A 10,440-nucleotide genomic window follows, 5' to 3' on the forward strand; every position below is an offset into this window, starting at 1 on the left:
AAACTTGTAATCTCAACACTATGACGACAAACAAACATGCTATCGTCAATACACACACTGTGGTAATTACTAGGGCTAGTGGTAATTACTACCCCTAGTAATTACACCAATTTCAATTACAAGGTGATGGCTATATTCCACAATCAGATCTCACTAGATGTTAAAGCGACAACCTTACATTTGCATTAGGAGGATGTTAGATAGAAATTAATTTATGTTGTGGATATATTAAAATATATAATATTTTTATAATATATAATATATATATATTAATATATATATATATAAAAGTTTACTGTTTGGTTGCACAAGTGTAATTACACAGTTAGATTAAATTTTAAATTAAATAATTATCAAAACTAAAAATTAATATAATAAATATATACCTATAAGATTTTATAAGTATAAATGATAATATATTTGGTATTTAAGATGTATATTTTTTCGTGAATATACATCTACCAATTCTAACTAAAAAATGAAAAACATGCAATGTGAGTCAATACTACAAAACAAGTAAATTGGAACCATGAATATAACACAATTTCAAAAATTCAAAAAAATAAAATAGTTTAACTTATGTCAAATTCTAACATAATAATAGTAAGTCCCACTGCAACTTAAGATAGGAAACATGATAAGTTTATAACCACATTTAACAACGAAGTTCCACTTTAATTGCATAACTCTTACATGCCAAGTTTATTAATGACTCATTATTTCTAATATTGGGAGGTGTAGTTTCAAAAAATAGAATAATAAAATAAATAAAAAAATAAAATATAAGCAATTATATGGAATCACAAGAAGTAAAGATAGAGAAATAAAAGATAAATAATGTACAAAGAAAATATATTTTAAAATTTTAAAAGAAATTAAAAATTAAAAATAAAATTAAAAAATTAAAAAAATTAAAATAAAAAGTTATAAAGAAAATAAATTAAAATAAAAACAAAAAGGAAAGAAACTAAAAAGCAACCTTGTAATTACACGGTGTAATTACCAGCAATTCTCACCTCCCCTTTGAGAATTGGAGAGTGTAATTACACCCCTCCAATTACCCCCAATTCCATGCTGATCAAGTAATTACTTGGCCAAACAAACATGCCAAACTGTGTAATTACACCCAAATCCAAATCCAATGTGGCTTTCCAAACATGCTCCTAATGTTACTAATCACGCTTAAAAATATGGAAGGAGATCTTTGTGTGTGATTCTTGGAAAGAAAGAACTTTATTTCTTTGATTTTTAATTTTTATATATTTTTGGCTAGTTTTGATAAGTCTATGATCAATGACTAGAGGTTGGTAAGTTAGGAATTTTTTTTTTTTTTTTTTTGGATATTTCTGTAAGATTCCCAAAAGAAAATCAGACCAATTCGTTATATGAGCCCAATATTCTCCTTGGAAAGTTGGCCCTCAAAGATTGGATTATGGCCGAGTAAGCCCAGAGTTTTTTACGCGCAATAACGGAAAGAGTGCCGCCATTTACTTAACGACTAAGCTACGTGTAACCGTCAGATGTACGCCAACTAGCAAATATATATATCCATTTTTCTTCATCTTTGACTTGTACTCTTTCCAAATAAAGCAAATCAAATTCCCTATTCCGGATTTATCTTTTCCACTTTTCCCCGCTTCTGAATTTCAATTTTTGTGATTCCTTTCCTTCTCTCCTTAAAACAAATTCAAACTCTACTTTTCCAGCGATCATTTGCTCGGAACACCGTAATCATGGGAGCTTCTCACAGTCGTGAAGGTCTAGAACTTTCCGACGATTCAGATTACGATGACGACGAGGAAAGCACCAAAACGGAAAGTGAAGAACAATACGAAGATGCCGCCGACTATCACGCTTCAACGAGGACTCCACCGGTGAGTAGCAAAACCCTAGACGAAGTCGATTCTAAACTCAAAGAACTAAAACTTAAGTACGGTTCAGCTGAAACGCCGTCAAATCTAAAAAACGCCGTTAAATTGTACTTGCATGTCGGCGGTAACACGCCGAAAGCCAAATGGATAACCTCTCAGAAGCTAGCGTACTATGAATTTGTTAAAACGTTGAAAATCGACGGTGATGATGAAGACGATGATTACGAATTGTCAAGTCGAGAGGGGTTTTGGGTTCTGCAGGTGGGGAAGAAAATTAGGGCTAGGGTTTCGACTGATATGCAGTTGAAAATGTTTGGAGATCAGAGGAGGGTTGATTTCGTGGATAAAGGAGTATGGGCTTTGAAATTCTTTGCGGATGAGGAGTACAGGAGTTTTATTAGTGAGTTTCAAGACTGTTTGTTTGAGAATGTGTATGGAATGGAGGCTACAGAGGCAAATAAAGTGAAAATTTACGGAAAGGAATTTATTGGATGGTTAAGACCTGAGGAATCAGATGATGCAATGTGGGAAGATGCAGATTCTGGAGTGTGGAGGGGTAGTGGGAAGAGTCCCATGACGCCGGTGAGGGATAGCCAAGATTTGCTAGAGGAGTTTGAGGAAGCTGCTACTGGTGGAGGAATACAGAGTCTGGCATTAGGGGCTTTGGATAATAGTTTTCTTGTGAATGATTCAGGGGTGCAAGTTGTGAAAAATTTCAGCCATGGGATCCATGGGAAAGGTGTTTATGTTAAATTTGATGAAAAGGATAAGAGGGGAAGTTCAACCCCAAAAAAGGCTCTTTTGATGCGTGGAGAAACTAATATGATGCTAATGAGCCCTTTTAAGGAAGGGAAGCCTCGATCTACGGGGATTCACCAATTGGATATTGAGACCGGGAAGATTGTCACTGAATGGAAGTTTGAGAAGGACGGGACTGATATTACCATGAAGGATATAACAAATGATACCAAAGGGTCTCAGTTGGATCCTTCCGAATCGACATTTTTGGGCTTGGATGATAACCGGCTGTGTCAGTGGGACATGCGCGATAAGAAAGGAATTGTTCAGACGTTAGCCAATACGAGTTCTCCTGTGTTGCATTGGACCCAAGGGCATCAGTTCTCTAGAGGGACAAATTTTCAATGCTTTGCCACGACTGGTGATGGCTCCATTGTAGTTGGATCACTTGATGGGAAGATTCGTTTGTACTCGAAGACCTCGATGAGGCAAGCAAAGACTGCATTCCCTGGGCTTGGCTCTCCGATTACACATGTTGACGTTACTTATGATGGCAAATGGATACTTGGCACGACAGATACATATTTGATCTTGATATGCAGTTTGTTTACTGATAAGGATGGGAAGACCAAAACGGGTTTTACTGGTCGAATGGGAAATAAAATCCCTGCCCCCAGATTGTTAAAGCTGACTCCAGTTGATGCACATATGGCTGGGGCAAATAACAAGTTCCATGGTGGCCATTTCTCATGGGTAAGCATGCTTAATTTATTTAGCTGCTTAACATATAAGTACTCTATGGATAATTGCTATTGTCATGTTACTTGTTTGTTGAAGAGGCTATACATTGTTAACTCCATGAAAGCTGCCCTCTGTGTTGTGAGTTCATATAAGTTGGTTGTTGCTCCTTCCTTATAGGCTCTTATGCAACTTTAGTAAATGCAATGACCTTGGACCATAATAACTTTTATCAAAAACAAAAACAAAGAAAAGGCCTTGGACTGTAATGATTACGGCATACGTAATTGCACTTTCGCACTGGTTATTTTTTTTTCTTGTTTGCCGGAGAGGCTATTCCTCAAGTGTCTCATATATTATACGTTTAAAGCTTTACTATAGCTTCTTTTTGTTGCCTCTTGCGATAAAGTTATGGAAGTTTAGCATATGTGATGTTCACAACCTGCTTTCTGCCATAGCTTGGAGGTTACTGCATCCATGATGATTGCTCATTTTCCTTGTATACAATATATAGCTTCTTCGAAATATGATTTCCTAATCAGCTTTTCTCACCTCAGATTCCACTACGCTGCAATTTAAATCTCGATCCTTTTAGTCATCAGCCTCAATTTATTCTTTATAGTGGCTGTAATCCTTCTTTTCTTTGTATATTGACCAATTTATCTGTTCTGAATGAACCAGATGACTAAAAGTTTCCTGCAAAAAAAAGTTAGATCTCTTTCTCAGGATGATTAACCAATGGGAAATATTTTCAAACTTAATGCCTCTAGCGTAGGAGTACTAAAAATCTACTTCTTGGTTGGTGAAAAAACGTATTTTCTCCAATAAAAGCTTATGTATTCAAGGTGAGAACTCCGATTGGCTGCTGAAACCCTGAAACTAGCAATTTCTGAAATAGTTGACAGTGCAATATCTTCTTTGCTTCCATATTTTGTTAGGCTATGGGATACTTGTTTCTACATTCTGAAACAGATTATGGAAGTTGTCAATAGAGTGGTGGACTGTTGCACTTCTTTGTCTTAGCAAGTTTCTCACATTTGTCTATACCACTGGGAGTCCTCTTCTTTAGCTGCCTACCATCTTTTGTTACCGTGCTGCAGCAGTTCATTGGCATGGAATGACCTCTCCCACAGCTGTCGAATGACAGAAGTATAACTTGAATTTGACTGTAGTTACAACTTGCACCAGATCCACTGAACATCTGATTAATGTTTGTTGCATGAGAAATTTGTTTGTCCTGGAAGGTTTTACACTTTTATATGTTTTTATCTTCTCTGATGTAGGTGTATACTGTAGTAACTGCATGCTTGTGTTTTGCTCTTCCTTAAGCCGAAAGTAAGTGAATAACCTGACCTGCCTTGTATGTCATTTTCCAGGTTACTGAAAGTGGAAAACAAGAACGCCACTTGGTTGCAGCAGTAGGCAAATTTAGCGTGATATGGAATTTCCAGCAGGTGAAGGACAGTGCTCACCGTTGCTATCAGAATCAGCATGGGCTAAAGAGTTGCTATTGTTACAAGATAGTGCCAAAGGATGAGTCCGTTGTTGAGTCTCGTTTCATGCATGACAAATATGCTGTCAGTGACTCCCCAGAAGCTCCTTTGGTTGTGGCAACTCCAATGAAAGTTACTTCCATCAGCATGTCTGGCAAGAAACGGGGGCTGGGAACTAGTTGACTGGTGATTTGATCAATGCGTGCAAGAAAACGTTTCTATTGTGTATGTAGGGAGGTCCGACTTCATTTTTTTCCCCGATTCCTGTATTGTTTGATTGTTTCTTTGTTTGTGTTTATGTTTTACAAAATTGCTTTTTAAACCGCATACTGTAAGTATGAGCGGATTTCTTATGGCGTGCAAGATAATGTGTCAGAGAATGTTTGGATGAAGAAGTGTGTGCATATAAATCCAAGTGGTGTGATTTTCTGTAGGCATATAAATTCAATCCCTATGATTTTCCGTTGGAATATCAATTCATGCCCTCCACTTTGCGATGAACAGTACAGCCCCAGAAGGGTCTTTGACTCTTTGCCAACTTTTACTTGCCAGTGTCGAGTCGTGATGCAAGATTAACTGAAGTGTCAAACTATAAATTCTGGATTCTGGAACAAGTTTTAGAATTGAATCTGGCAGCTAAGCTGTCAGGACTATTGAGGCTTTTGTCTTGGTTAGGAGGCGATATCACTTAATTCTTCGCATTTTTCTTTTGAAATGGCAGATTAGGCATCAAGATTAATGTAACGTATAGCCACTGCACTTTCCTGACTATAACCATACAATTCAAACTATTTTTGTTACATTAAAGTAATTGACTTTTATTCACTATAACATAAAGTTACAAAACCATATCGTCATATTAATGCAACTTAATTTTTCTATTACAACAACAAAGCCACAAAACCTTACTCATTATAACAATAAAATCACAAAAATTTACCCATTTAAGAGTAAAATTACCTTGATAGGAGGTTTTGTTGTCATAGTAGGCAAAATGTTGTGACTTTATTTTTGTAGTAGATAAAATTTAGTTACTTTAACATGACAAAAGATAATTTTATCATTATACTGCTATAGAAGATAAGATTTCGTGACTTCATTCTCAACAAAAAAGAAAAGATTTGGTAACTTGACTTTTAAAATGAGCAACATTCAATTAATTCAATTAACAAAAATAGTTTTCTGACTCTAAAATTATATGTAAGTAAACCATTAGCCATCACTAGTTCCTATAGAATCTCTTAGACATTGAACATAAGCAAACCAAACGAAATAAACATTAGCGAACGTTTATCAGGGACCTAATAGCGCCTATGAAGCAATCAGAGTAGCAAAATGGTATTTTCACTCAAGGTTCGGGAAGTTATTTCTCAGACAATAGTTTACAAATGAAAAAGATAAAATAATTAGCAGCGTAGGCGTGCAATTCTCATAAAGCATCTCGGGCAGCAATTCTGCAGGTTATGGCATCAGCAAGTGATGATATCTCCAGCTCCAGATTAGATATCTTGTAATGCTATCAAATTACAAATCATTAATTCATAATGAAAAAAGGAAGCATGACCATACTCCGCAAACCACTCTGAAAGATAACTATCCACCCACCTTTTGAATCTGAGCTTGGTTTATTCTTTGTTCCAATTCCTTCAAGTCAATCTCCTTGCCCTTTATGAGTTTTTCTATGGCCACCATCTAGTTGCAAAGTAAGAACACATCATTACCGCCAAGAAAAAGAAGTCAAAAAATCAACTCGGGTGCATAAACAATGTTGCCTCACCTCATCAGCCGAAGCACCAAAGCGTGCTGCAAGGATGTAGCTTGTGTTATCTGCAATGCCACATCTTTTCAAAGACTCTGATATCTACTATGATCAAGCAAAGTAAAAGTCAATGGACCACAAAAAGATAACATCCATTCAATCATTAGATTAGCCTTAAATCTTCTTACATGCTTAGATCCTGAGTAGTTGTAAACAAGCTCAGAATGGAGGGTCCGTGTAGTCAGTGAATCCCGTGATTTAGCTACAAGTGCCTTGTGTGCAGCTGCCAAAACAGGAAATACATCTGGAATCTGTTGAAATATGCCCAAAAATGAAATCAGCTTGAAATGCACAAAGCAAAAACTAGTGAGCTCTGAATGAGAGAGTGAAGAGTGTACTTACAAGTGATGCATTCAGAAATGCTACTTCTGGCTCCAAAGTTGCTGACTGCATCAAATCCAGTAGTTCTCTGCAAAAGATGAATTCTCTTAGGTTTGTCTTAACTTTAGCCATTAATGTAGTTTTGTATTAAGCATAACTTATTTTTCTGATTCTAATTGTTCGCATTTGCTGATATTATCTTTTACTTCAATTAGAACTTAATGAGCATCTTCCCTTTTTGGCAAAGCAAACTTTTCCATGCTGCCACCCAAAAATTGGATCACAGGAAACCTAAGATTGCACAATACAAGCAGTTCTGAAAGATTTTTCAATTAAACACAACAGTACAACAATTTTCTTCTGGGCAATACCCCTAAAAATTATACTCCCTAAAGATGCACACTTTTTGTCTACAAATTTTGTTGTTGTTGTTGTTGTTGTTGTTGTTGTTGCTCTTTTTGATTTGTGAATTAGTTTAGCTCATTGGTGCCACATAGGATCAAGGGTGGTCAGCTGAATACCCTTCACCAAAAAATTATTTTGTGTATATAGGTCAAATATTACTTCTTATACATATATACCCTTAGTAAACTTCCTGGCTTCACCACTGTTTCTAGATGCCTAATGCCGAGTAGAGTATAGTTTTCAGGTAAAACATGAATTAATCCCATGTTGTTTCTAGCGCTGAGTGCAGTCTTTTTTCTTTTAGCTGGGGGGTGGGGGTTTAGGCAGCATAGGGGATAAGTTCTAGTACTTACTGCACATGAAGCAATCAGAAGAAAGCCTGAAAGTGCAACTATGTAGTCTACTAATTCCTGAAAAGGAAGCGCTTGATATTTTGGATACAACTGAATCAGGATATAAGTAAATCTAGTGACAGAGTAAAAGTCATGGATCAATTTTTTACATCTTCTTTATACTGTTGGGCTTTTGCAAGCTACTGCAGCATAGCTATGTATAGCAACAGGCCTCAAACTAATTAGTATGATAATTCTACAGGATAAGTCCCCCATTCAACAGAATTGTGTTCATTTTTGTATCGAAAGATAGAGAAGTTCTCTCCTGAACTTAGCCCCGTTTATTCCGTGCACAGCTGGATTAATTTGGTCCTAATTAACCCCTGATACTTTGCTATTTGATAGCTTAGACACCCCAAAGCGCCACCTGGCACAACAAGTGGTTTCAAATGATACAAGGCGGCGCGTGAGAGAGTAATTCTAATGCCACATCAGATCATTTCAGGTAATAAAGGCTGAAATTACCATTTTCCTTAAAAAAAAATTCCATTCCCAACGGTTATTTCCCTTCTTCCTTATTGCTTTTCTCCTTCTATCCTCTTCTTTTTCTTCAATAAAATTTCAGCTCTTACTATTTCTTACCTTCTCATATGCTAAAAGTCAATCTTTTTTTACAGGAAAACCACGTTCTCGAGGTTTCAACTTCTCCCCAGTAGTAACCCCATTGACTTCGGCCTTACTAATGACTAAATTGGTTTCACTGGAACCCATCGTAACTAGCATTTGCTGCTGTTTAAACCAATTTCAGAATCGGATAACTACTCGATAGAGCATGAGTTCTAGTATCACAAGCATTTACTCATAGGAACGCAATTTTTCTTGGTCTCCTTTTTTATTAGACAACATTTTTTATCCCCATCTTCATCACCTTGACAACATCACGGCCTAATGCAGACCCCGGATGAAGATTCTTTGATGCAGGCATTATGGCGTACTAAAGTCAGTTGTTTTATGTCTAGAAACTTCAATTTCGGCCTAATTTAGGATTTTTTTCTCATTGGGTATCGTTTAGGATTCTGTTTCTGATTTAATTGTTTTGGATTTAGCACAGGCTAGTTGTCAGAGTTGCTTGCGGACATTTTCGATTTTTCGATAAAGCACATTTACCTCTGCATCTTTAAGCCATTGTGTTAACAGCCAAGCAACTTACATCCAAGCTATAGGGGAAAGCCAAGTAAGTTTTACCATAATTTTTAAAAAGATAGGCCCTTTAGTAATCATTCACAACATAATTACCAACAATTAATCAAAATATAGGCATACAAAAATGAATTCCAGACTTAATTAGTTGTATAAAGACATCAGAGAGAATATAACGTACTTAGAATTAGTAACATCGCTGAAAAGGGCAAGACAAAGGGTGGTTCCACCAACTTCGAACGCCTTCATTGCTAACTGAAAACAAAAAAAAAACTAAAATAACTACGAAATTCTGGTGGCAGCAATGAGAAGTGCGAAACTTGAGATGAAAAAATAATAAAGAAGGCAACCTTTGTCGTACTGAGCTCAGCTCGAAAGAAGCGACGAAGAATTCAAGCCCGTCGACAGGGAAAGTGGCGGCGCTGCACTGGTGTATTAAGGTAGATTTTATTCAGGTAAATTACACAATGGTCCCTGTATTATGTATAATATTTTTTTTCCCTGATAGTTCTTTTCTATTGGTCTTTAATCATGTCAAATTTATTTCCGGGATTTAACCTCTGAAAAAATCCTCTAGCTAACTGCTAATCACATTTCATACTAAAAAGTGGGTAAATGGAAAAATATGTACTCCTTCCGGTCTATAATAAGAGATATTTTAGTATTTTATTTTTGGGTCATCCTTTTTATAAAATCAAGAATGAATTAATTTTAGTTTTTTAAATTTACCTTTATTTACATATCCTAATGTGCCAAATTAACAATATACAAATTTTAATTAAAGATAATTTAGTCAAAAGATTTTTTCTTTTTAGGAGTTAGTATTTTCTTAAGGGGTGTGCCAAAGACCAAAAAGTAGGGGTGTCTATGGCTATTTAAAAACTAACTAAACCGACCGAACTGTACCTTATCGAACCAATTTTAGGTTTCTTTTAATAAAACCTTAGGTTTTTATATAAATCTATAACCGTAAATATAATTAGGTTAGGCTTTTTATTTTATGAAAATAAACCGAAAATATACCAACCGCACCAAAAAAAAATACATGTGAAAAATGTATTTATATATTAAGTTCAAAAATAATAAAGCATCAAAATTTTCCTTGGGCCTTGGAATTATGAAAATGGTTACAAGACAACAAATAATTAAACTCAAAATCCTAATTCCCAAACCTATTATGCTACTCCTAGTAAAACTAAATTATTTTCAGCATATTTACTAGCAAGACACAAAGTATTCTAGCGATTATGAGTAGCAAACTATAATGTATTGAATATTTTTCTTATGTATGATTTAGATTTATCTTTTTGAATATTTAATCTTCTATAGACTTTATTCTTGAGTCTTAACTTGATTAATATATTTTTACTCGTGTGATTTATATTTTCTTGTTCTTTGATTAGTTTATTTACGCTGCTGTAGAATAATTGATGGATCTATACTCTATCCATCTTTCATGTTTTATTAATTCATCACCCTTTAAACAGTAAAAATATCTAGAAAGTTTTGCTAATCCTATAAAA

At 35.4% G+C, this 10,440-nt stretch overlaps 2 protein-coding genes across 2 annotated transcripts; one reads left to right on the plus strand and one right to left on the minus strand.

The window, feature by feature from the left end:
* The first annotated feature begins 1,559 nt into the window (after positions 1–1,559).
* On the plus strand, positions 1,560–5,312 carry LOC109213954 (protein CYPRO4-like). Its single transcript, XM_019377801.1, has 2 exons — positions 1,560–3,362; positions 4,724–5,312. The coding sequence occupies exons 1-2, from the start codon at positions 1,734–1,736 to the stop codon at positions 5,021–5,023; spliced, it is 1,929 nt and encodes a 642-aa protein (XP_019233346.1). The 5' UTR covers positions 1,560–1,733; the 3' UTR covers positions 5,024–5,312.
* Positions 5,313–6,066: 754 nt separating this feature from the next.
* On the minus strand, positions 6,067–9,378 carry LOC109213956 (EKC/KEOPS complex subunit TPRKB). Its single transcript, XM_019377803.1, has 7 exons — positions 9,268–9,378; positions 9,099–9,172; positions 7,002–7,068; positions 6,788–6,910; positions 6,618–6,701; positions 6,446–6,532; positions 6,067–6,356 (listed from the first exon to the last, which is right to left on the minus strand). Exons 2-7 carry the CDS (start codon positions 9,164–9,166, stop codon positions 6,270–6,272), a joined length of 516 nt encoding a protein of 171 aa, XP_019233348.1. The 5' UTR covers positions 9,167–9,172; positions 9,268–9,378; the 3' UTR covers positions 6,067–6,269.
* Between the last annotated feature and the right edge of the window lie 1,062 nt (positions 9,379–10,440).

Source organism: Nicotiana attenuata, unplaced genomic scaffold (assembly GCF_001879085.1).
Source record: "Nicotiana attenuata strain UT unplaced genomic scaffold, NIATTr2, whole genome shotgun sequence".
Taxonomy (NCBI): Eukaryota; Viridiplantae; Streptophyta; class Magnoliopsida; order Solanales; family Solanaceae; genus Nicotiana; species Nicotiana attenuata.